General features: G+C 43.7%; 1 protein-coding gene across 12 annotated transcripts in view; it reads right to left on the bottom strand.

Annotated features, from left to right (window-relative positions):
• Positions 1–27,972, bottom strand: part of mast4 (microtubule associated serine/threonine kinase family member 4) — a 571,101-nt gene that overhangs the window by 93,237 nt on the left and 449,892 nt on the right. For 6 of the 12 annotated variants that reach the window (XM_085981755.1, XM_085981673.1, XM_085981737.1 and 3 more), the window contains 3 exons: positions 4,894–4,966; positions 4,364–4,384; positions 2,399–2,477 (listed from right to left, as the gene is read on the bottom strand). In XM_085981755.1, the coding sequence (XP_085837881.1) occupies positions 2,399–2,477; positions 4,364–4,384; positions 4,894–4,966 (173 nt within the window). The remainder of the gene's footprint in view (positions 1–2,398; positions 2,478–4,363; positions 4,385–4,893; positions 4,967–27,972) is intronic. The other 6 variants (XM_085981763.1, XM_085981690.1, XM_085981714.1 and 3 more) reach the window with 3 other exon arrangements.

Here is a 27,972-nt window from a genome sequence, read left to right as displayed (position 1 = left end):
CTCTGGAACAGTACCCATGGATTGGAGGGTAGCTAATGTTACCCCACTATTCAAAAAAGGTGGTAGAGAAAAAGCGGGGAATTATAGACCGGTAAGCCTGACATCGGTAGTGGGGAAAATGCTAGAGTCCATTGTAAAAGATGTAATAGCAGAGCACTTAGAAAACAGTGACAGAATCGGACAAAGTCAACATGGATTTACAAAAGGTAAATCATGCTTGACTAATCTACTGGAATTTTTTGAGGATGTAACTGGTAAAATAGATAAGGGAGAACCAGTGGATGTGGTGTATTTGGACTTTCAGAAGGCTTTCGATAAGGTCCCGCATAAGAGATTAGCGTGCAAAATTAAGGCACATGGGATTGGGAGCAAGGTATTGACTTGGATAGAGAACTGGTTGGCGGACAGAAAGCAAAGAGTTGGAATAAACGGGTCGTTTTCCGAGTGGCAGGCAGTGACTAGTGGGGTACCGCAAGGATCGGTCCTAGGACCCCAGCTGTTCACAATATATATTAATGATCTGGATGAGGGAATTGGATGTAATATCTCCAAATTTGCAGATGACACAAAGCTGGGTGGGAGGGTATTCTGTGAGGAGGATGACGTGAAACTCCAGTACGATTTGGACAGGTTGGTTGATTATAGTGCATTTGCCATGCTTCTGCCCAATGTGGATAAATGTGAGGTTATCCACTTTGGTGGCAAAAACAGGAAGGCAGATTATTTTTTGAATGGCAATAGATTGGGAGAAGGGGAAGTGCAAAGAGACCTGGGTGTTCTTGTGCACCAGTCGCTGAAGGTAAGCATGCAGGTGCAGCAGGCAGTTAAGGCAGCAAATGGTATGTTGGCCTTCGTAGCAAGAGGGTTCGAGTACAGGAACAAGGATGTCTTGCTGCAGTTGTACAGGGCCTTGGTGAGACCGCACCTTGAGTATTGTGTGCAGTTTTGGTCGCCTTATCTGAGGAAGGACATTCTTGCCATGGAAGGAGTGCAGTGAAGATTCACCAGGCTGATACCTGGGATGGCAGGAATGACGTATGAGGAGAGATTGTGTCGATTGGGCTTATACTCACTGGAGTTTAGAAGATTGAGAGGGGATCTCATCGAAACCTATAAAATTCTGTCAGGCCTGGACAGACTGGATGCAGGAAGGATGTTTCTGATGGACGGGGAGTCCAGAACCAGGGGTCATAGTCTAAGGATAAGGGGTAAGCCATTTAGGACTGAAGTGAGGAGGAATTTCTTCACCCAGAGAGTGGTGAACCTGTGGAATTCTCTGCCACAGAGGGCGGTGGAGGCCAGTTCATTAAATATATTCAAGAAGGAGCTGGATATATTTCTTAAGGCTAAAGGGATCAAGGGATATGGGGAGAAGGCAGGGACCGGGTACTGAATTTGGATGATCAGCCATGATCTCATTGAATGGCGGAGCAGGCTCGAAGGGCTGAATGGCCTACTCATGCGAGCCTGCTCCTATCTTCTATGTTTCTATGTTTCTATGACCAATTAACAGAACAACATCAAACTAGAAGAAACCGTAGAACACGAAAAGTACATTCACACCATCAAGCTCATTTAAAAAAAAATTACAGACCCGACCCTATATAATCTCATGAGGAGAAGCAGACAAATAAATAAAAAATTTATCTCCAAGGTTAACAGGAGTCAATGCCTTCCGATGATTCGGAGAACAAGTTATTCTGTTTTAGAACACCCCATTTAAATATCACCACAATTCTACATTATTAGCTTATCTTTCAGTTACCACCGCCTCGCACAGACTAAAAGGAGAATTACCTGACTATTCAACTGATTAGACTGAGCAATTATCCTAAAGAGCTTGGGAGCATTAACTACAGTATCAAAAATATATATCTATAGCTACATATTTTTAATAACTCAACAAGGCCTAGCTTCTCAACATTTAATCTCTTTACCCCATCTTGTACAGAAGAACATCTTCCAACTCTTCCCCCTCTCATTTCTTATCCTCCAACCCAAATTAATTTCAGGATGGATCGGTTATAAGTCCAGTTTAAAAAAAATTAGAGAGTGATTCCAAAAATAAGAGTTGTCATTTTATTTACTGAATGGGGCTTGGAACACTTAAGAATTGCTAAATCCTTTGTCCTATTGAATCCATTGTTCACTCAGCTTCTAAAACATAGAAGCCAGAATATATGCAAGAACATCACTCCAACAGACCAGAGGAAAAGCATCACCCAAGCACTTGGAATGCTTGGTGATATTTTAGCTTGCATGCAATGAATAGATCTAGCTTTTAGCAAGCTAAGGCATAAAATCATTGTTGGTCCCTGTCTGCTCACAGGAGATTTTACGGTCTGCTGCTGCTAGAGAGATAAGGCAGTTCATATAGATGAGGTAAAAAAGAACTTACGGACACGGTGGAGCTAGGAGTATTCGTGCCATAGCCAGATGACGGGAGAGAAGCCAAAGACCATCGACGTCCGTCACTCCTGAAATAATTTTTTTTTAAAGTCATCATTTCATAATCAGCACTAAAGACTGTTTGAATTCGAACATCCACAAAACAATGACAATGGTTTCAATTTGCCTTTACTATTTCTTCATTTAACACACGAGATGTGTGTGAATTTATACTACAGTTGTAGTGGAGGGAGGGAAGCTGTTTCACTTCACACTGATGCTGTAGTCATAGCGCAAGCTTGTAATGTAAATTCAGCAATAAAGACCATAAGGGAAGTTAGAAATGTAGTAATTCAAAATTCAGAATGTGTTATTTTCTGAATTGGAATTTTCTGCAAAATTTAAGCCACACAATCTGTGAAAACATTTATTATATAATTGGACACTGGCTCCTGACACAACAACTAGAAAACTTGGAAATTTAAAGAAATAACTTTGAAGAATGATTCCATCAAAGATTATGGCCCAGATTTTGCTGTAGGAGTGAATCTAACAGCGTCTGCTGTTAGTTAGACTTGTCCTTGCACATTTAATTTTTAAAATTTTTTTGCATGGCAAGTTGCTGAAAGTGTTAGCTGATAACGTTGCAGCGAGGGGGACAGGGCAAGCAATTGTGTATCTCCTTAACTAATCAGATTAAAGAATTGTGAAACACAGTGCAGGGTCTGAGAAGGAAGTGTAAATTAGAGTGGATGAATTCAATGTCAAATTAGGTACAGAAAGTGACAAAGAGAGGGAAAGAAAGATTGGATTAAGAGATAGAGTAAAGAGACAGAAAGGAAAAGTAAAAAAAACATTTTACATATTTAGAATCACCAACAATTAAAACCTGAAGGAACGAGATTCCACACTTGTAAGAGTTAATTTTCAGTTCCAGAGAGGTTGGTTGGCAGTAATTAACACTTATCACATTGTTAAAAGGGTACTTAAACTTGAAATGACTTGACTTTTGGTGGCGAGTTTAGTTCGTAACTATTGCGCAAATACAGCAACTTCACGCCATGCAATGCATTTCAATGGTGAGGCAGACAGCGAAATGTCATTTTCGCAAAGCTAATGGCGAAGTGGTACAACTCTGACAGCAACTATTGCATATTTGCGTTTAACCGCGCCTCTGCTCCTCGCCTGAAATTGCTATACCATTTGCGCATAAATAACGATGAGTGGCATTTGCCTCACCGTTATCTTGACAGCAAAATCTGGTCCTATGTTTAAATTCTGCATGGGCAATCAATTGAAAAATTCTAAACTGGGAGGTCTGAAAGCAAAGGCAGAACAACACTTGGCTCCCAAGCAGATGGTGAAGGGTTCACATCTCAGAGCTACTCAGCACTCAAATCCACTAGCTACTGTCGGAAGATGTTATAGTCAGGCCTAGGCTAGGCGAATGACAGGGGATGAGAAGCAGCCGCCTGGGGGAAGGAGCATGGCTGATGCACAAGACAGCAAGAATAAAAGGGTAAAAACAGTTTGTGCAAAGTATTTAATGCTCAAATTTTATTTCAGAGCTCCTCCCCAGACTGAAGCTTAACAGGGCTTTAACTGCTTTCCTCAAATGAATGAATGCCTGCTTTATAGATGAAAAATAAACATTCCCGGACGAGGGAAAATGAAGAACTACAGATAGAAGCTTAAAGTTTGTTCACTAAATCTGTAACTTCCAACTTCAGTGGCTAAATTTCAAGTTATATGGGTGAATTTTAAATACTAAAAATATAATACTGAGCTATATAAAATATGCGCTCAACCTCCAATCCTCCAAAAGTTTTCTCTGTCCAAAAAATAAAAATACAGATGTTAAGTTTCAAAGCAGAAATAAAAACAGGCAAAAGTTATGACAAAGCAGATGAAAATTGCTTTGATAAGTGAGTCCATGATGCAAACATTTTTATAAACCATCCCCACGCCAGATTACCTGTCGGTTCTGTGGCCATGACTGAAGGATATCACCGGGTAGTTTAGAGGCAGAAAAACAAAGGCAAAATGTACACTTTTAAGAAATTCAAACATATCTTGGTATGATGAGTGACAAAGTCAGAATAATGTTTAGGCAGTAAACCCCTTTTCCAGTCTACACTCTTCCTACAAGACTCCAAAATGGCCGCCAATCGCAATATACTGAATGGTCTTCAAAGTTTGAGTTCCATACAGATGAATTAATCTCTTATAAGCTGGCATTCCAGTAAAATGAAACACCAACAAAGTCAATGCCACCCGTTTCTGTTGTTTTAACTGAGAAAATTCCACATTGCTTTCAGGTACTTGATCAAATTATACATCTATTCACCTGGGAAGGCCAAGATGGATTTTTAGAACGAGAACAATCTAAAAACCATACAAAAAATTTATGTTTTTACATTAATATGCTAAAATGCTATGATCACATGCAGCATTACTGTCTAAGATACTACAGTACTTGTTTGCTAAGATTTTGCTTCTACTCACCTTCGAGCGAATGAAAAATGAGCTGAGGCACTGGGAGAGAAATTTCTTGGGCTGTCTTGAGGGCTGTTTCCTGCTAAAGAGATTAATGTCTTTTGATCAGTGTATACAGCCAGAAGAAATTCTTTAAAAGTAGGAACTGCTTAAGGAATGTCTGCTTTACATTGTAAATTTAATAAGGACCTTTTAAGTAGACAACATCTTAATCTTGGACACAAGGGAGTATGGGTTTCATTCAGAAAAAATACATACACATTTTGTGATGCCACTGTACAATTTTATCACAGTACTTATAGGAGAATATACTAGCGCATTAGAAATATCGGCCTAGAAATTCGGTAGCGTTTACGCCCACTTAGGGGCGTTACAGTGGTTTGCGCCGGAAGTAACGCTGCGTCCGAAATTAGGTGCGCCCTAACATCGGCGTTAGCCGGTAGCGCTGCGCCGGCACCGATGACGTCATCGGCGTGCGCAGTGCCCCGGTAACGGCCGAAACCACGCCGATCCCCATCTTCAGTAGCGGCCGCCTCTTCCCTGGCGGCCGCTAACAACGCTGTGAAGACCGGGCCGTGCTGCAGCCTTAGAGGCGCTATTTAAAGCGGAGGTGCGGCCGGCCGCTTTTTCGGCGGCCGCCTGCCCGCACCTCCTTCCCCGGCCTCCTCCACCACCCCCCCCCCCCCCCCGCGGCATTGCCGGCTGGTTTCCGTGGAGCCTGGCACTTCGCCGTTGTGCCGGGCTCTTTTGCCGGCACTTTCAACGGGGCTCCGGCCGTTGCAGGCACCTCCCCCTTAAGAGAAGGGGGAGGCCTGCAGTACAGCAGCCTGCCGCTCTGCATCGGGTGGCGCAGCGGGACCGGCAGCGCTGAAATTCACTTTCAGCGCCCCAAGCGGGGCAGGCACACCCTGTACCAGCGCCCGCTTCCGCTTTGGGGCGCTGAAAGTGAATTTGGGGTGGGCACAACTGGCTCGGCGGCGGGCGCTAAATTTCCGGCGCAAACGTGCTGGCGGGGCGTCACCGAATTTATAGGCCATCATATGTGGTGCTGGTGGAATCCCTGGGATTCAGTCGGGTCAGGCCGATGAAAGGATCTGTTCCTTTGTCTCTTTCCATTTATTCTTTTTCTCCCTCCTCTGTAAAAGCATCTATAGATGTTTACTACGTTAAATGCAAGCACACTGCTAGCTATCCTCTATGGGACCTTCCATTGTGTTGAAGGCAAACATGTGCCAACCTTCTGTTGTGGAAATTCTGAGACTCGGGATGACAGCTGCTGGAAAGCACTACCTGGAGGCTGGGTATGTGAATGCGCACTCATTTAGTCAGACATTGCTGCTGACCTTGATTAGTTTACAGAAAGGCAAGCAATTGTTGCTAAAGCTTCACATCTCCAACTGGTAGAACTACTGTACAATGGGGGTGTTTTGATGTGCTCAGACTGTGCGCAGGAAGATGATTGTAACGCACTCACACACTTTATGGTGAGTTGTGCTGTTTACTAGCTTTTGGCACCTTGATATCCATCCAGCAAGAGCTCAAACCTGTGCTTGTCAATTGTCTAATGACCAATAAGTGACATCTCTCCTGGGGAGGAGGGCGAGAGGGAGGAATGCACTGTTTGTTTGGGGTTAAGTTGGCACCAAGAGGACTCATCGTAAATGAGTGGATCCTGTTCGGCCGCATTAGTAATTTGATACCTAGCCAAGGTAGGTCTGCTGTTAATGACCGATACACCAACCTGGCTCACTAATGGGACCCAGCCTGGCTCATTGAGGGGTGCACCAGTCATTTAGTAGGTTTGCTCCACTAAACTCAAATAGGTAGATGGTCCTATCTGGAAAATGACAACAATCGCCATGCTAGTAAACTGCGCACTTTTAGCTGGTTAAACTTCAGAAGTACCCCATGTATGTTTGAGGTTACATAGCTTTGCTTCTCGCCACTCTGCACACAAGTTCTCTGAGTTTATGCAAGTGTGCAGGGCGGGGGTATCAGCCAATAGGAAATTACTTATTTGGATTTCTCAGTAGTTTACTTTAGATACTCTTAAGCTTGGCGGTGAGTTGCCAAGAATGTTAGCTGATCCAAAAAAAAACACAGCTCACTTTGGATATTGATATGTTAAGTGCTGCTGCCAAAATAAGCAATTTCCTCCAGGTTCTAGATCGGGAGGGCATATTAAAAACACAACTTGCATTAATATTGCGGCTTTAATGTATGAAAATGTCCCAAGGCGCCTCACAGGAGCGTAGTCAGACAAAAACTGACACTGAGCCAAAGAAGGAGATATTAGGATGAGTGACCAAAAGCTTAGTTAAAAAGCTAGGTTTTAAGGAGGGTCTTAAAGGAGGAGAGAGAAAGAGGTAGAGGGTCGGAGAGGTTTAGGGAGGGAATTCCAGAGCTTAGGGACTTAACGGCTGAAGGCATGGCTGCCGATGGTGGGGCGGAGGTAGTGGGGGATGCACAAGTGGTCAGATTTGGAGGAACGCAGAGTTCGCAGAGGGTTGTAGACTGGAAGGGCGAGGCCGTGGAGTGATTTGAACACGAGGATGAGAATTTTAAAATCAAGGAGTTGGGGGACCGGGAGCCAATGTAGGTCGGCGAGCACAGGAGTGAATGAATGAGCAGGACTTGGTGTGGTTTAGGATATGGCCAGCAGAGTATCGGATAGCTCAATTTTAATGGATGGTGGAAGACAGGAGGCTGGTCAGTAAAGGGTTTCAGCAGCAGATAAGTTGAGGCAGGAGTGGAGATGGGTGTTGTTATGGAGGTGGAGGTAGGTGGTCTGTGTGATGAAGAGGCTATGGGGTTAGATGTTCAGCACAGGATAAAATAGGATGCCGAGGTTGCAAATAGTCTGGTTGCACCACCACCTCCAAGTTCCCCTTCAAGTCACACACCATCCTGACTTAGAAGTATATCGCCGATCCTTCATCGTCGCTGGGTCAAAATCCTGGATCTCCCTCCCTAACAGCACTGTGGGAGTACCTTCACCACACGAACTGCAGCGATACAAGACGGCAGCTCAACACCACCTTCTCAAGGGCAACTAGGGATGGGCAATAAATGCTGGCACTGCCAGCGACGCCCAGGTCCCATAAACGAATAAAAAAAACCAGGAGTAGGCCATTCAGCCCCTCGCGCCTGCTTTGCCATTCAATTCGATCACAGCTGATCTGTACCTCACCTCCATTTATCCGAATTAGCTCCATATCCCTTGATACCCTTACCTAACAAAAATCGGTCAACCTCAGTCTTGAAAGCTCCAATTGCTCCAGCAGCCATAGCCTTTTGGGGGAGAGAATTCCAGAATTCGACTACACGTTACGTGAAAAGGTGCTTCCTGATTTCCCTCTTAAATGGCTCAGCTCTAACTTTAAGATGAAGAAAAATTTGTAGGGCCATGGGGAAAGAACAGAGGACTGGGACTAATTGGAGAGCTCTTTCAAAGAGCTGGCACAGGCACGATGGGCTGAATGGCCTCCTTCTGTGCTGTATGAGTCTATGTTCCCTCGTTCTTGATTCACCAGAGGAAATAGTTTCTCCCTATCTACTCTATCGAATCCATTTAACATTTTAAACACCTCGATCAGATTATTCAATCTTCTATACTCGCGGCAATACAGGCCAAGTTTACGCAACCTGTCCTCCTAATTTAACCCTCTAAGCCCCGGTATCATTCTGGTGAATCTGCGCTGCACCCCCTCCAAGGCCAATATATCCATCCTGAGACACTGGCCAGGGAGGGGGATGGAATCAGTGGCGCGTGAACAGAGTAATAATAATAATTACAGTGAAATTAAACTGTTGGTTTGGTGTGTATCTTCAATTGTGAAGTATTTGAGGTCTAACTTAACCACTATAATAAGCAAAGATGAAAACAGCAATTATCTCAGAGATCGATAAACATACTGAGCAACTGCTGCTTTTGTTGGCAATAGTTATGCAATTAAACTGACTCCTATTGCAGTTTCAAGTCTAAATAAAAGATGAAATCCTGCTTGTAAAGAACATTTTTTCCTTTTCCTGAGAGTTGTGTTCTGCGTTACCTTTGCAGTTGAAAGCGAGGCAATACATGTATAAATAAAAAAGACAAACTCAAATGGTTCAAAATTTTCAATATAAGTAACTCAAATTCCAATGAAATCAGCACGTTCTACATGTTGGACATTCCTAGCCTTTCTTCAGTTGTAATTTCTCTTGTAATTTTTGAAAGCATCTAAATAGAATCCTTTTTGAGGGGGGGGGGGGGGGGAATGGTCTCGGCCTGGGCTACTGGAAGCGGTCCCCCTCCCTCTTGGGGTGCTAATGGGAGGCGCAAAGCAACCCAATTTTCCCCACTTTGAGTTTGACGGCAGAGGCGAGTGCTAAAGATGCAAGAATTGTTTTCCAGAAGTACTCCCCCCATTAAAACATTTTGATTTTTTGCCACTACCTGTTGCTTTTCAAGCATTCTGGAGTCTTCTATAAGCCGTCCATCAGTCGCGCGATACGCGGGGGGCCTCCGCTCCGGACCTCAGGCGCTAGGCAGGGGGAGGGGCCGGAGAGAGGGACAGAGGGGAGGGGTGGGGGTGGGCGAGGGGAGGGAGGGAGGGAGACAGGGGAGGGGAAGGAGGGAGACAGGGGAGGGGAGGGGAGGGAGACAGGGGAGGGGAGGGGAGGGAGACAGGGGAGGGGAGGGGAGGGGAGGGAGAGGAAAGGAGGGGAGGGGAGGGAGAGGAGGGGAGGGGAGGGAGGGATAGGACAGGGAGAGGACATGACAGGGAGAGGGGGGACACACAGGGGCAGGGAGACCAAGCGCCCCAAAATTGCCCTCGCAACGCGGGGCTCCCCAGCTAGTCAGATAATAAAGGGATGAGGCGCACACACGGCAAGAAAAATAAGCCTCTATAAATGTGTCTGCTTTGAATAAACCAAGCCATATTTCTCTGATTTATGTTAGGAATTCATACATATGCTGATTGTAGCCTTGGAAAAATGTTTCTATGCGTGTAACAAAAAATGTTACAAACCTATGATTGGCATGTTTCAAATTCAGCCAAATTGAGGGAGGGTGGTCCATGTTATGTGCAAATAATAAAACTGCAGTTACTCAAACAGTATTATGGATTTAATCTAGCATGAAACTGTGCCTACATAAAATTCCATCAGCTTTCATAAATTGAGTAAAAACATCTCGTCTGACTCCTGGTTGACCAGCACTAAAACTGGCAGTGGTTTAAATAATGAATATACCAAGGGATATACTGGGTTCTCACCAGAGGTACAGGAAACTGCTCAACAGCAGCCTTTTTACCTCAAAGAAGAACATTTGTTTCAGTTGGCAAATCCAGTGGAACTTTTCCTCGTACCTTGGTGGGTCAGTGCGCCCTAGGCTACGTACATGCTACAGTGTGCATTCCTACCACTTAAACATAAACTGCCATTAATCTATAAATCAAAGAACCAAAGGGCAGGTCTACCTTTAAAAACCCCTTTGTGTCGGTTATTTGTTGTTGTTATAAAACAGTGTGTTGAATCTACTTTTAGTAAGAAATGTGTGATTAGGTGGAAGGTTGTTAAAGGTTAACCTGAAAAATGGAAGGAACTTTTACTTGTAAATGCCAAATTTACTGATATAAAGAAAGACTTGCATTTATATAGCACCTTTCACGACCACCAGATGTCCCAAAGCGCTTTACAGCCAATGAAGTACTTTTTTGGCGTGTAGTCACTGTTGTAATGTAGGAAATGCAGCAGCTAATTTGCGCACAGCAAGCTCCCACAAACAGCAATGTGATAACAAAAACAGATTATCTGGTGATCATGTTGATTGAGGGATAAACATTGGCCACGCCACCAGGGATAACTCCCCTGCTCTTCTTCAAAATAACATAGAAACATAGAAGATAGGAGCAGGAGTAGGCCATTTGGCCCTTCGAGCCTGCTCCGCCATTCAACGAGATCATGGCTGATCATCCAAACCCTCGCACCCGGTCCCTACACCGACAGCCATCCCACACAAGCCCTATCCCCGTAACCCCGTAACCCCACGTATTTAATCCCCCCCTAACACTAAGGGCCAATTTTTGTCATGGCCAATCAACCTAACCCGCACATCTTTGGACTGGACTTTAGGTAAATAGTGCCATGGGATCTTTTATGGCCACCCGAGAGTGCAGACGGGACCTCGGTTTAACGTCTCATCCGAAAGGCGGCACCCTCTGACAGTGCCGCACTCCCTCAGTACTGCATTGGAGTATCAGCCTAGATTATGCGCTCAAGTCTCTGGAATGGGGCTTGAACCCACAACCTTCTGACTCAGAGGCGAGAGCGCTGCCCACTGAGCCACAGCTGACACAATAACGTAATTTAATCATTGATGTCCAATCAACCACAAAATTAAGAAAAAATATCAAACACGTGGTTAACCAATTTGTTTTAGGTAAATAATTTGATAATTAATTATAAGGATTGTAAGATAAATACAGAAATTCTGCAGTACATCCCCCCAAAGTGCATGAGCTGGCCCCACAATGCACCCATATTAAAAGCTCATCGAAACATAGAGAAATAGGAGCAGCAGTAGGCCATTCGGCCCTTCGAGCCTGCTCCGCCATTCAATATGATCATGGCTGATCCTCTATCTCAATACCATATTCCTGCTCTCCCCATACCCCTTGATGCCATTTGTGTCTAGAAATCTATCTATCTCGTTAGTTATGAGTGTAGCAATGCCAAACCTGACAGAACTGATAAAATCCGCTTGCTAAAAAAGTATTCGGCGAGGAAAGAAAGGGAGGAGGGAAACATTTTGCTTCTGCATGCTGAATGCTTCAAATTTGCGACTGATTTGGGTATGGAAGCCACTTAGTCCAGTGCACAGGTTTAGAACCACTTTGCCATGGAGTTCTATGGGACGACACTCAGAGCAGTGTGGGAAGTTTAAAATCCAATGCTGATTTTTGCCAGCAAACACGGGTAAGGAAACATTAGGTGAAAAACCCAGATGGCAGATATGGATTGAGCTTTATTTAAACCGCCTACTTCCACCTCCATAATATTGCCCGTCTTCTCCCGTGCCTTGGTGCATCTGCTGCTGAAACCCATCCGTGCTTTTGTTACCTCCAGACTTGACTATTCCAATGCTTTCCCACCTTCCATAAGCTTGAACTCTGCTGCCCATATCCTAACTCGCACCCAGTCTCGTTCATCCATCACCCCTGTACTCGCTGGCCTACATTGGCTCCCAGTTCACCAATGCCTCGAATTAAACATTTTCATCCGTGTGTTTAAATCCCCCCCACGGCCTCATCCCTCCCTATCTCTGTAACCTCCTTCTGCCCAACAACCCTCCGTCCGGGAACACTGATGAAAAAGTAGGGTCGGAGGAGGCTCGTGTGGCGCATAAACACCGACATTAACTAGTTGGGCCGAATGGCCTGTTTCTGTGCTGTACATTCATTGTAAAAAGCTCAAACCATATGAACTAACTTTTACAAATAAATATTTGACAGATTTTACATGGATGTAAATACAAGGAGGATGAGGAATGAGTTGACTCCGAGACAATGAAGCTATGAAAAGGCAACTAAATGAAAGATGGAATTCCATCATGCAGGAAATCCCTACCTTCACATCTGATACATGTACTAACAGGTCTGATTGTACTGTGAGATATGGAGATACAAGATGTGATTGATACACAGAAATTGCCATAAGGGTTATTATGTAATGTTAGTGTGAGGATAGTAATGGCTGTTTTGGGGTGACGGAGGCATGCTAATTAACTTAGAGAAAAAAAATGTGAAATGAAAGGCACATTAAAAAGATTTAGAATACATTAAATTCAGGTACTTACAAGAATTCCCCCAGCACTGTAAATAAGAGGTCACTTTGACATTCCCCACGCCACAATCTACTGCCAATCCCGCTAACCCCGACATCAATGAGGACAGATGTGTCCACTGGTCAAAACAAAGGTACTCGGCTACTGGGAAAACGAGCGGCACTACAAAACCTTTTGCTTCTCTAGTTACACAACAGATGCCTCAAGCTTGCTGCTGGCTCTGGAGTGAAAGCCATGTAATCCAGCGTGCTTGCACAGGAGAACAGCACACAGGCAGAACAGCTCTGCTGAGGTGCTTCACAGGATGACCTCAAGGCAGCAAAGGACATTTAATTACTCTGATTTTTGCTGGTAAAAGCTGACAAGCAGACACCAGTTGGAAAACACCAACTGTTCACTTGAAGTGTGAATGATTAGTACGCACGTGGTTGTGAAACAAGACTCCACTGCGTGGCTCGGTCCTGGCCGGAGGGAGAGCCCCTTTCTTTTTAAACATTTATTTTTTTGTGAATTTTGGAGAAGGGTGTGTGCTCCAGGAGTCAATACTGGGTTCACTTTTGCTCTCAATGTATGGCTAATATAGATGTGGGCATGGGGTGGGGGGAAATATCAAAATTCACTGACAACACACAAGCGGTGTGTTTGGCTAACAGCATGAAGGGCTGTGGAAGACTTCAGGAGGACACAGACAGGTTAGCAGAATGGGCAAACAGGTGACAGATCCAACCTAATGCAAAGTCGTGAGGTAATTAATGTGTTTTGGGAAGAAAAACAAGGAATCAGCATAAATGCTCAGTGGAGAGTTACTGAATGCAGAAATCTAGGGGTTCGAACTTCAAATATATAATTCCTTAAAAATGTGAGTACCGGTAGATAAAGAGGCCAATAGCATTGTTAAATAGGGGCATAGATTTTAAGAGCAAAATAGTAATAGTAAACTTATACAGGGCAATGATTAGGGCTGCACTTCAACAGCAGTGTTTTTTTGCCTCTGCCAGGAGATCACATGGTTGAGAGTGGGGTGCGGAGTGCAGATATTGCGTTACACAAGGCTTCACATGTGTGGGGCAGGCTGGTTGGACCAAAGGGCCTTTTCCTGCCCGTCATTGTTCGTATGTTTGTAGGTATGGTACAATTCCTATCCGATAAGGCCAACATATCCTCTGACCTATTATGAGCACCACCGGAAGACTCCAACAGCATACCTTTAATTTTGGACTCCAGATTTTCTACAAAATGATTAATATCTTGATGTATAGGCAGGAGCTGAAGAAGCCCACCTGTTAAAACACTTCAGCGCAGTCCAACACGTATTATTTCAGCAATGCATGGATTGTGTGTGTAAACCGCTGACCTCTGCTTTCCACTCACTGAATCCTGTCAGTCACAGAGCTACACCCCAGGAGTAAAGGAAAGAGGTCAGCAGCTCGAGTACACAAAACTTCACCGAAATTTGCTTCCTCTGCGATATTTCACAGCCGAACTAAATTAAATCCCTGTGCTCCGACTAATAAATATTCATGGTGGATAGGACTATTCAGGTAAACTTCTTTACTCCTGCCTAGACATTTGGAAATATGAATGACTGTAGCTTGAATAGCACACAGCTTGTAGCATTAATACATTCCAAATAGTTTTTGTTGTGTTTTATTTATCTTTTCAAACTACAACTATTTTATATCTAATGGATGATAGAGAAAGAAAGACCATAAATGCTCAATTGGCTGCTTGCTGAAAACTGGTGTTAAAAAAACCCAATTTGTTACAGTACAATCTCTCTCCATTCTCCTTGGAGCATGACATCGTTTTTTCTGTAATCAATAGATCTGTGATCAGCCCAACAAAAAGGTAAAGTTTGCTTAAGGGGAGAAGAGTGGGTTCTGCTTTGAAAGACAATGATTTATAAAATATATATTACATAAAGGAATATAGGGGCTGGAGAAGGAGCAAAAAGGATTAAGGGGGAAAAATTCGGTTGCTTTGCGCCTCCCGTTAGCCCTAAGAGCCGCCAACGCCTCCCGTGAAATTCAGCGGGAGGTTAGCGGCGGCGCTGCGCCGCCGGCGTTGACGTCATCGCCGTGCGCAGCGCCCTGCTCGCAATCTTCGGTAGGTATGTCAGGCGGGGTTAAGGTGGCCTACCTGCGGCCGGGGCGGCATTATTTAAAGGCGAGGTGCCGGGTGACCATTTTTGTTGCTGGCCGCCTGCCAGCACCTGCCTCTGCTGCCGTCCCCAGCCTCCTGACCCCGCCCCCCCACTCCCCCGCCGAGTGCCAGCTGCGCTCCATGAGCACTTCTCTGGGTTCTTTTGCCGGCACTTCGATCCCCGGTGGTCCAGCTGGGCACTGGGTCGCGCTGCGCGAGGCCCCTCCCCTTTAAGAAGGGGAGGAAGGTCTGTAATACCGCGCCACAATATTCCCTCGCAGCGCCCCAGTAGCGCCACACTTCCCTTTTGGGGCACTACCACTCAATTTTGGCCGTGGGGGCGCTAATTTTTCCAGGGCTGTAAAAGTAGCGCCCCGGCGAAGTTAGCACCCCAAAGGGGGTGCGACTCAATTTTTCCCCTTAAGAATGATACCAGAAAAGACTAAACAGGCTGAGGCCATTTTCTCTAGAAAAGAGAAGGCTGAGGGGGTACCTAATAAATACCTTGAAAGGTCATCGACTTGAAACGTTAACTCTCTTTCTCTCTTCACAGATGCTGCCTGACCTGCTGAGTATTTCCAGCATTTTCTGTTTTTATTTCAGATTTCCAGCATCTGCAGTATTTTTTTTTACCTTAACTTGTGTTATTGGAAAGATGTTAAAAAGGATCATTAGAAATACCCTGCATGACCACCCGGGCAGAGATGTTGTTACTAAAGATTCCAAACATGGCTTCTGGAAAAGATCATGGGGGTAAAATTCGGTATCGCCCATTTTGGGGCGCTAATATTGGCCGAGCGCAAAGTTTAGCGCCCGGCGCTATTATCGCCTCCAACTGCAAAATTTGCCTCTATCGCCCCTGGAGGTGATTTGAGTGCTAAATCAAGCGCTACACACCTCTCAAGGCGCAAACGTCAGGGAACGAGGCGCTGCCTCAGAACGCTACAGAAGCTCAGGCGATGCCAATTACCATGGAACCTAGACAGACTTGCGCCGTCCAGTTCTTAAAGGGGAGGGGCCACCTTGCTGGCCAGCCACACCCTGTTCATTGCAGCCTTGAATCTCGGCCTGGAGAGACCTCAAAAGCAATTGTGTTTGGAGCACTAATGGATAGGCCCAGGGAAAGAGCTCTGCGCTTAGGAACCTCAGAAGTGATGCTGAGGGCCAAAACTCCTTAGGACAGCGTTAAAACAAAAAATGTTGCCGACAAGAAAAGGCAGGAAGTGCCCACCTTTAAATAGCGTTCCCCAGCCCCTTCCCGACTTGAAAACATTCCCCTCTACCGGTTCCTAGCGGCAGGCACTAAGGCAGGGGGCGGGACTCAATATCCGGTCCGAGGCGCGACCAGGGCGTTGCATTCTTGACTGACGTCACGATCTGCGGGTGCAGGAAATGGTGCAGGTAGTGTTTAGTGCTGCCGCAAAATGACTGGTCAATTTCAAGAGTGGCGCTAAAATCACCGCGCTCGGGCGCTAAGTTCCTAGTGTCCCGATAGCGCCCCCAGAGGCGCTAACGGGAGGTGCTAACCAACCGAATTTCCCCCCACCCCCCCCTCCACGTCTCACCAACCTGGCTGAATTTTCTGAAGAGGTAACTAGGTTAGTGGATGAAGATAGGCCTGTTCACATTAGTTATTTGGAATTTTAGGAAGGCTTTAACAAGGTTATGCTCCATAGTTTACTTTATAAGATCCTTTGGGATAGGAAGGCAAATACACAATTGAACTTAAAGAAATTATTATTAGTAAAAAAACAGTACTAGCAAAATTAATGGGACTAAAAGTTGATAAATCCCAAGGACCGGATGACCTACATCCTACCGTTTTGAAAGAGGTGGCCATTGGGATAGTGGACGCATTGGTTGTCATCTTCCAAAATTCTATAGATTCTGGAACGGTTCCTGCAGATTGGAGGATAGCAAATGTAACCCCGCTATTTAAGGAGGGAGAGAGAAAGCAGGGAACTACAGACCCGTTAGCCTCACATCAGTAGTTGGGAAAATGCTGGAATCTATTATAAAGGATGCAATAACTGGTAACCGATCTCCCCGTAGAATCACTTGCATCAATAATAATCCTTTGCCTGCAAGAACACAAGCAATTCCCTATTCATAAGATTGGGCAGAGTCAACATGGATTTATGAAAGGGAAATCCTGTTTGACAAACCTATTGGAGTTCTTTGAGGATGTAACTAGTGGAGTAGACAAAGGGGAACCGGTAGATGTGGTGTATCTGGATTTTCAGAAGGCCTTCGATAAGGTCCCACGCAAGAGGTTGGTGAACAAAATTAGGGCATATGGAATTGGGGGTAATATACTAGCATGGATTGAGAATTGGTTAACAGACAGAAAACAAGGAGTAGGGATAAATGGGTCTTTTTCAGGATGGCAGGCTGTGGCTAGTGCAGTACCGCAAGGATCGGTGCTTGGGCCCCAGCTATTCACAATCTATATCAATGATTTGGATGAGGGGACTAAATGTAACATTTCTAAATTTGCTGATGATACAAAGCTAGGTGGCAGTGTCAGTTGTGAAGAGATGTGAAAAGGCTTCAAGGGGATCTTGACAAGCTCAGTGAGTGGGCGAGAACATGGCAGATGGAATATAATGTGGATAAATGTGAAGTTATCCACTTTGGTAGAAAAAACAGAAAGGCAGAGTATTTCCTAAATGGTGAAAGATTGGGGAATGCAGATGCTCAAAGGGACCTGGGTGTCCTTGTACATGAGTCACTGAAAGTGAATGTGCAGGTGCAGCAAGTCATTAGGAAGGCAAATGGTATGCTGGCCTTCATTACAAGAGGATTTGAGTACAGGAATAAAGAAGTCTTACTCCAATTATATAGGGCCTTGGTGAGAATTCACCTGGAGTACTGTGTACAATTTTGGTTTCCTTACCTAAGGAAGGATATACTTGCCATAGAGGAAGTGCAACAAAAGTTCACGAGATTGATTCCTGGGATGGCGGGACTGTCGTATGAGAAGAGATTGAGTAAGCTAGGCCTGTATTCTCTTGAATTCAGAAGAATGAGATGGGATCTCATTGAAGCATACAAAATTATTACAGGGCTTGATGCTGGGAGAAGGTTTCCCGTGGCTGGGGAGTCTAGAACCAGGGGCCACAGCTTCAGGATAAAGGGTAGGCCATTCAGGACTGAGATGAGAAGACATTTCTTCACACAGAGGGTGGTGAATCTTTGGAATTCTCTACCCCAGAGGGCTGTGGAGTGTCAGTCATTGGGTATATTCAAAACAGAAGTCGATAGATTTCTGACTAGTAAAGGCATCAAGGAATATGGCGATAAGGTCGGTGAATGGAGTTGAGGCAGAAGTTCAGCCATGATCTCATTGAATGGCGGAGCAGGCTCGAAGGGCCGAATGGCCTACTCCTGCTCCTATTTCTTATGTTATGAATAGGGAATTGCTTGTGTTCTTGCAGGCAAAGGATTATTATTGATGCAAGTGATTCTACGGGAAGATCGGTTACCAGTGGGGTTCCCCAGGGATCAGTGTTGGGACCGCTGCTCTTCACCATCTATATGAATGATCTAGATTATGGTGTCATGGGTATTGACCTCAAGCTCGCAGACAACACAAAGATCCTTGCTAGTGTTACGATCCTAGATGAGAAAAAAACTACAATCTGATCTAGATGTGATGGGCGATTGGGCGTGCATCTGGCAGATGTCATTTAATGTAGATAAATGCAGGGTCATACATGTGGGAGGGCTAACACCAAGCATGTGTACTCCATGCTTGGTACAGAAATGAAACCTGTTGAGCGAAAAAGGGGTCTAGGCATTATAGTATATGAATCTTTGAAGTGCAGGACCAGTACTATGAGGCTATTGTAAAGGCACAGAGTACTAGGGTGTATAGCAAGGACAATTCAACATAAAACTAGAAGAATATTGTCCTTGTATAAGACTTTAGTTAGGCCTTCTCTGGACTACTAGAATCATAATGATACAGCACAGAAAGAGACCATTCGCCACATCGTGCCTATGCCGGCTCTTTGGTAGAGCTATCCAATTAGTCTCACTCCCCTGCCCTTTCCCCATAGCTCTATAATTTTTTTCCCCTTCATGTATATATAATAATAATTCAACTTTATTGTCATTGTACAATGCACAAGTACATGGACAACGAAATGTGATCTTGCAAGCTCCCATGAGTCCAGTACAAATAACATTAACATTTCCCTTTTAAAAGTTACTATTGAATCTGCTTCCACCTCCCTTTCAGGCAGTGCATTCCAGAACACAACAACTCACTGTGTAAAAAAAAATGTTTCTGCATGTTGCCTCTGATTCTTTTGCCAATCACCTGTATCCTTTGGTTACTGACCCTTCTGTCACTGGAAGCAGTTTCTCCTTATTTACTCTATCAAAACCATTCATGATTTTGAACACCTCTATCAAATCTCCTCTTAACCTTTTCTGCTCCAAGGAGGACACCACCAGCTTCTCCAGTCTCTCCACATAACTGAAGTCCCCCATCCCTGGTACCACTCTAGTAAATCTCTTCTACACCCTCTCCAAGGCCTTGACATCCTTCCTAAAGTGTTCAGTTTTGGTCCTGAAAATTAGTGGTTGGTAGAGAGGTCCTGGAAAAAGTTCAAAGCAGGGACACTCGAATGGTGCCCAGTTCAGAAGTCCTCAGTTATTACGGTAGGATTAGAGAAATGGGTCTTTTTACTCTAGAAAGGTTTTTGGGGGGCATTTCATTGAAGTGTTTAAAAGGAGAGAGAAGAGTCTGTGTGGACAGGCTATTTGAACTTGATAGGGAGGGAAAGCTCATGTGTATAAGCTATGCAAGCATGGGACTAGGTTAGATGTCAGGAGATTCTACTTTGCGCAGAGGGTTGTTGACACTTGGAACAAGTTACCGGTTCCTGTAGCGAGTGCAAATTTGCTGCAAAAGGAGCTGGACAAGTTGCTTGCTGTAGCTAATATCAGAATATATAGGAGGAAAATAGAACCATAGAGTAGCAATAGGAAAAGCTTTAAAAGGAGATGAAGAGTACAAATCAAGTATAATCCAGTAGGTAAAAGGGGAGAAAGGCTGGGGTCCAATGGATGCATAAGGAAATTAATTCAAATCTGAAAATCGAAGAAAAACTTGCGGTTGCAGGGGAGACAATAAAAAGAAAGCTAGAATAAGTAGAAAGAAGATACAGGAAATCTACAAACCAGCAGATTACAACAGTGAAGAGGGAATACGAGAGAAAATTAGTAAAAAAAATATATAAAGGGTGATGAAAAGGCAGCATAGATTCACTCGGGATATTGCCAGAGATGAGGGGTTACAGATAAGAAAGACTTGAGGCGAGGATTTTTTTCACTAGAGCTGAAAAGGTAAGGTATGACTTGAACAGGTCTTCAAGATTGTGAAGGGCTGAGATAGGTAAATAAATAGTGATGGATGGCTTCCATTGGCCAGTCTGTCTCCTCTGCATGGTCACTTACAATTTTCAGCCATAAATCTGAGAAATAAGTGTGAATTATAATCTTATACAAAAAACATAACAGCGCAGAAGTATGTAAATAAAAGTAAGACCCAATGATTTTACTAATATAAATCATTTCCACGATGCTCATGGTCGTGGTGCAATCCTGGTTTGGGACAATACGCTTGAGGGACTTAATACTTGAGATCATATTGTGCATCCATCAATAAATATGGAAATTGATATTTAAATATAAGATTCTTTCAGATAATTTTTGGTCCATATGGGTAGCCTTCATTTCATGCCAAAGCCCCACTGTTACTGGATATCACTGGCTGTTATGTAGTTTAGTCTCTGAATGGGTTCGCACTGCAGTAATTAGCTTGGATGTTTCTGCTGTGATTGAGTAGCCCTATGTGCCAGTCATGCATTTAGCAGGTAATGAACTATGGCAGCAGGTAATGAACTATGCTATCTCAAGGGAGAAATAATACAGCAAATACTTAATTAACATCTTTAATTTTTTTCCCCAAGTAAACAGTCTTTGTGATTTCAAACTGGTTTTCCAATTTTAAAGATGAAATGTCACATTTCAACACTGTGTTGCAGCATTTCGATAAATTGCAAGCACATAGGCCCATAATTTGCGGCCCCTACGGGTGCGTATGCGCCCGTAAGGGCCGCGGAGGTTCTGGGTTTTTGCACACGAAGTGTCAAGGTCCAACGCATCCCCGGGAAAAGGGCATCTGCGGGCAGAGAGTTGGGCTATTTGCCCAACTTCTGCCCAGCGAATGCCCGTGAAATTCTTACGCCTGGTAAAAGCAGGCATAAGGCCTGCTTTTACCAGCGTAAGAGTTTAAATGAACATAAAAATAATTTTTTTCAATCATTTAAACATTAAAAAAACCTGTGCAATAAGGTAAGGCTATTTTTAGCCCCTTTAAAACATTTACATTTATTTTTCAAAAAATTACATTTGTGTTTTAAATATTTAATTAAATGGCTTTTAAATATGTAAAAAAAAAAATTACTTAATGTGTGGGTGTATTTTTTTGGGTATTCCCATTCATGCTTATGGGGTTTCCGTACATACAGAATCCCCATAAGCATGAATGGGGATCCCCTTCTTTCATTCGTTGGGCCAGCCCATGTGGGCCTCTAAAGAAGGACTTGCATTTATATAGCGCCTTTCACGACCACCGGATGTCTCAAAGTGCTTTACAGCCGATGAAGTACTTTTTGAAGTACAGTCGCTGTTGTAATGTAGGAAACGCGGCAGCCAATTTGCACACAGAAAGCTCCCACAAACAGCAATGTGATAATGACCAGATAATCTGTTTTTGTTATGTTGGTTGAGGAATAAATATTGACCAGGACACCGGGGATAACTCCCCTACTCTTCTTTGAAATAGTGCCTTGGGATCTTTTACGTCCACCTGAGCGCGCAGGCGGGGCCTCGGTTTAACGTCTCATCTGAAAGACGGCACCTCAGACAGTGCAGCACTCCCTCAGCACTGCACTGGAGTGTCAGCCTAGATTTATGTGCTCAAGTCCCTGGAGTAGGACTTGAACCCACAACCTTCTGCCTGCAGGTACCCGGAAAGGTCCAGGACCACGAGTCTCCGTACCATCAGGTACGCGGGCATCTAATTGGCAGATCGGAGGCATTGCCCTGCGGGAAGCCTCTGACCACAAATTCAGGGCCATAGTCATTTTATTTGAGAGAATACTAGTTGAGTGCAGCTGACAATGCCAGCCTGCATGTCAGAGATGATACTCGATGGAATTTTTACTGTCAGCTGATGTGTAATCGTATTTTTTAAATGATCACCTCAAAGAGTCTCTAATCCAGAATGAAAGGCAGAATTAATTACTCATACACCTTGCTTATTTTTTTTTTTTTAAATAAGAATCCTCTCCGACAAATGTATAATTTGAACTGTCAAGTATACAACATAAACTACACGATTTATATTAGTTAAGCAAGCACCAACTGTATTACAATACATCACTTTCATTACAACTATTCTCCTTTCACTCTCTCTATGTTGGCGTCATTAAGATAACCATTAATGAAAGATATGTATCCTGAGATGTGAAACATTAACCCACCTGCTTACTAATGAAAAGCTATTAGGACAGGTTTTTAAAAAATAAAAAACATACATAACCTTCAAATTTATCTGCGAGTTCAGCAGATTTAATGGTTCCCTCTATCATTAACTGATGCCTTCACTGCATCTGCTGCTCAGAAATCAGTCGGTGCCGACAACATTGATCAATGTACAATGCACCAGTTAGCCACAGTGTGGAATAGTTGCAGATCATTAAACCATTGATATTCGCACTCAAAGCCCGCCACATTTGACATATATAAATCATATTTGACAGCTATTTTTGAGAATACTTAAATGCAATACCAGTATTTCAAGGTGGAGTTGCTGGACATGTCGAATTGTCAGCCATGGCTCAGGTGGTAGCACCCTCGCCTCTGAGTCAGAGGGTTGTGGGTTCAAGTCCCATTCCAGAGGCTTGAGCACAAAAATCTAGGCTGACACTCCAGTGCAGTGCTGAGGGAGTGCTGCACTGTTGGAGTTGCCATCTTTCTGACGAGGCCTCGTCTGCTCTCTCAGGCAGACGTAAAAAATACTACGGCATTATTTTGAAGAGTTATCCCCAGTGTCCTGGCCAATATTTATCCCTCAACCAACATAACAAAAACAGATTATCTGGTCATTCTCACATTGCTGTTTGCGGGAGCTTGCTGTGCGCAAATTGGCTGCTACGTTTCCTACATTACAACAGTGACTGCACTTCAAAAGTACTTCATTGGCTGTAAAGCACTTTGGGGTGCCCGAGGTCGTGAAAGGCTCTATATAAATGTAAGTCTTTCTTTTCCTTATTTATTTAAAGGTGGAATTGCTGGACATGTAGAATTGTTAATGTTGCAATTCTAGCTCCATCAACAAACCAAATATTGCCACATTAATTCTCCATCCCCTCCGCACCGCTCTGTCCTTGGTTCCCCACACTGTTGCAATGAAGCTCAACACAAGCTCGAGGAACAGCACCTCATCTTTCCACTAGGTACTAGAGAGCCTTCTGGCAATAACATTTGGTTAGACCTTCACCACCGCTCCCATTTCCTCTTCGACGGCGGGAGCTGGTAATGGAGGGTGGCTGTACGAGAGCCACTGGGTGTGGAGGAGGTGTGGGCCAGTGCTTGGGGTGGGAAACATGGCCGGCGGGGTGGTCCACACCTCTGGGGTCTTTCTGCCTTGCTCCATCATATTCCCGGGCTACGGAAGCCTTCTCCTCTTGCCAGATTTCCCATGCTTCCTTCCCCCTCTGCTTTACTGCTGTAACCATTTACACTTTCTCGAGACCCATCTTTTTTTTTTTAATTGTCCCATTGCCTTGCACCATCACCCCTTTTGTCATTTAATCACTCCTGCCCTCCACCCTATCACAGGCATTTCCCTTTTGATCTTTTCCTGCCTCCTTTTCCCGGCTCTGTACTTAAAAGCTGTTCATCTCAAACAAATTCCAGTTCTTGTGAAAGGTCACTGACCCGAAACGTTAACTCTGTTTCTCTCCACAAATGCCGCCTGACCTGCTGAGTGTTTCCAGCATTTTCTGTTTTTAGTTCAGATGTCCAGGATCTACAGTATTTTACAGTAACTTTCTTCTTCACTCATGGGCAATTCCCCAAAGCAGTACTTCTTTTGGAGGACAGAAAACCTATTTAAGGCAGTGCCAACATTTCTGTAAAATCCAAAAAGCTAAAAGTAGCACTGTATGATGGAGATTACTTCTTGTGGTGACTCTCAAAATGACCACTAATGCAACTAGCAAACACAACTGAAAAAGTCTGCCAAGGATTTCTCTGTGCTAGCAATTGGGAAATATAGGATACAGTCCCTGAAATAATGAGCCGTGCTGAGGAAGGGGTACCAAAGGAAGAAGGAGAATGACTCTGAGCGTAAATAGGAAAGCATCGAGGGAAGGAAGGGATGAGAGTAGCAGGGAGGAGCACGGGATGGGGATGGGTGAGTATCTTAAGCAACAGGCTAACACTTAAGTCAAGGGCACATAAGAACATAAGAAAGAGGAGCAGGAGTAGGCCATACGGCACCTCGAGCCTGCTCCGCCATTCAAGGAGATCATGGCTCAACTTCTGTATCAACTCCACTTTCCTGCCCTATCACCATATTAATGATTATGGAGGAAGGAAATTTTCTGCTTTTGCAAAATAGAGCATTATATTGGTGCAACCGCTTCACCACTTTTCAGATCAAGAAACTCAACTTTAGTTGAACTGTTTTCATTCAATGAATGATTCAAGCTAGCTTTATTTAAAATGGGGGAAAGGCCAACATTCCACCGACTCTTAAAGATTTGACTATGATCCAAGGCGAAGAAAAGAAAGGAAAAAAATAGCCAAATGGGAAATCCTGAAACATTGTGCAAATCGCTGCAGGATGCCTCACGGCAATAAACAGTGTGATAGTGGGAGATTAATAATCGAATTCTGAATCGAGGCTCTGCATGTCTGAATTACAAATTTTGCCCATATTTTACACTTTGACAAAAGACAGTAAATCCTTTTGCTTACTTTTGCAAATAACTCAGTTGATAACAAGCTAGAAGATTTCAGCGATTAGATACTTGCTTTTTACTGCTCAGCCATTTTAACGAATTCAGACAACACCTCCAGATCACAGAACAGTTAGCAAACATCCCATACCTGACCATGAATATAAAGTTGTAACAATATGGATACAACTTTTGCAATATCTTAGCTTGAATGGGGAAGAAACAGATTAAAGCTGTTTATTGTTCCTCTCCTTGCCTCAAAGCACAATGCAGTAAAATCAAAGGGTTAAAAACATAGAAAACATAGAAGATAGGAGCAAGAGTAGGCCATTCGGCCCCTCGAGCCTGTTCCGCCATTCAATACGATCATGGCTGATCATTCAAATTCTGTACCCTGTCCCTGCCTTCTCCCCATATCCCTTGATCCCTTTAGCCTTAAGAAATATATCATCCTTCTTGAATATATTTAATGAATTGGCCTCTACTGCCTTCTGTGGTAGAGAATTCCACAGGTTCACCACTCTCTGGGTGAAGAAATTCCTCCTCATTTCTGTCTTAAATAGCTTACCCCTTATCCTTAGACTGTGACCCCTGGTTCTGGACTCCCTGACCATCGGGAACATCCTTCCTGCATCTAGTCTGTCCAGTCCTGTCAGAATTTTATAAGTTTCAATGAGATCCCCTCTCATTCTTCTAAACTCCAGCGAGTATAAGTCCAATCGACCCAATCTCTCCTCATACGTCATTCCTGCCATCCCAGGTATCAGCCTGGTGAATCTTCACTGCACTCCCTCCATGGCAAGAACATCCTTCCTCAGATAATATACAACCTTTTCTGTGCATCTTATTTTTTGTTAACTTTTGCTTCGCTAATTTTTCTGCATTTGGTCACCTTTATGTGAAATAATGTAACTATTCATTTGTGGTGCATTCTCAACCTTATTGTTGTATTCAAGAAAATGATGAAGAAAATGTACAACAGAACCTGTAATTTATATCAAGCTAACCTTTCTTTCAGCAGGGCCACGTTATCTTGTATATAGCAAGCAACTGTGAGAGTCACAATCATAAACCTACCCCAGTGGATTCCCCAAAGCTGATTTTTTTTCTTGGTTTAAAAACACCAAGCACTGAACAATCAAAGGTCCCTGTACAATAGCTCCTTTTGGCGAGGACCTAATTATGTTTCCTGATAAGTGTTAACGGTAAGGGAAAGGGGGCGGGGATTAAAGCCTGTATTTCCAGCACATGGTTTGTATTGCCAATAAGGATTTTAGTCGATTTGTCAGCCCTTTGAACATTTCTTTGCACACAGCTTTGCAAAACTCCTTGGCGCTCTTGCTGCGGAGTCTTCCCTTTTTATGCTATATTGGAAACACAATAAGCCGAGTCCAATTTGCTTCTAGTGACGGCAACAGTGGTCAAGATGGAAGCACCTTTCATATTTCTATCATATTTTGCGCTTGGTAAGGAGCAGGTTGATTCAATAAAACACAAAAACTCATGCACAAATAATGATGTAGAAAAACATATGAAGGAGAACAAACAGCCAAGGCAGATTAATTTTTTTGGCGGGGGGGGGAGAGGAGGCGGCGTTGGGATGAACTAGAACCACAAATACTTGCTTTTACCATGGGCAAGGATGGCTGTTCCACATTAAGCTAAAAGAGAAGTTCTACTTTTTCCAGGAGGTTATTACTTATTTTAGCCCCTTGTTAATTATTCCTTAATTGGGGAAAATGCATTTTTCTACCGCACATCATTAATATACATGCACTCTGCAGCTAGTTATGGTGTACTCCACTAAGCTGGACAACTGCTCTGTATATACTCCATTAAAAAAAAATGGGAACAAATATGGTGTGTTTCTGAAAGGGACACATTTTCAGGGCTATGGGGAAACAGCAGGGGAGTGGGACTAATTGGATAGTTCCTTCAAAGAGCCGGCACAGGCACAATGGGTTGAATGGCCTCCTTCTGTGCTGTATGATTCTATGACTCCCCAGGTTGCAATGGAAAAGTATTGGGCCCAAAGTTTCAACTAGTTTTCATTTAAAACAAATTCTCCTGCTCTTCTGATATGAATGGCGATTTCCCTGTATCTGATCATGTTTCTAGCCATCGAGCAACAGCATTTTCACCCAAGATATTTGTTTCACTGTAGCAATTATTTAAAAAAAAAATAAGCTTCATATTTCAGCCTTAATCTAACACCAACATAGATATACTTCTGCATTGATTGTTTTCATAGACTCGTGACAAGTGGGGTTAATAGAGATATGTTTCAGAATACTTGAGAGTCTATTTTGGTTGGAAAAAATAAAATTCAATCTCTGTATTGATGATTTTGCACCCAATTGTTTTATACATTTGGGACTCCACCAGCCGATCTGTAGAATTTTTAACAGTAATGAAGAATCATCTACAAGGATTAGAACCATAGAAGTTTACAGCACAGAAGGAAGCCATTGCTCGAGCAACCCAAATCTAATCCCGCAGCGCTGTGCCTTGCTCTGCTTCAAATGTTTATCTACTCTTCCCTTAAAGGATGCAATGGTGTCTGCCTCAGCTCGTCAATCGTCCTTCAATATCGAAGAAAATAGCCAGAATATTTGCTGCACCGAGTTCTTTGATGGCTGATGAGACCTATTTTTGATTGAACAGTGGATATCGGATACACCTGGTTGGGAATCTTGACTTTTCAAGCGAGACTTCCTCATCTGCCGTTTACATTCAGCCTCAGCAATGCAACAGGCCTCATAGTAGGAGGCGCCTTCATGGCTGGTTTCTCGCCATGCTTTATCTTGAGCAAGCTGTTCCCACTTATGGATGTCAATTTTGCAGAGTTTGAGAGTAGCTTTAAAGCAGTCTTATGTTGACTACCACAAAATCGCTTCCCAGTTGTCAATGCGCCATAAAAGATCTTCTTCGGGATTCGTTCATCTACTCCCTGTGGCAATGCATTCCAGACTCCAACAACTTTCCGCATAAAGAATTTTCTCCTCACTCCCTTAGTGAAGATTTTAAATTGATGACCCCCTCATCATTGACTCTCCAACCAGAGGAAATAGA

Source organism: Somniosus microcephalus, chromosome 1 (genome assembly GCF_052327205.1).
Source record: "Somniosus microcephalus isolate GS21.2 chromosome 1, FLI_Smic_1.0, whole genome shotgun sequence".
Taxonomy (NCBI): domain Eukaryota; kingdom Metazoa; phylum Chordata; class Chondrichthyes; order Squaliformes; family Somniosidae; genus Somniosus; species Somniosus microcephalus.
The sequence above is the reverse complement of the archived record's forward strand: the minus strand, read 5'-3'. Positions and strand labels throughout refer to the sequence as shown.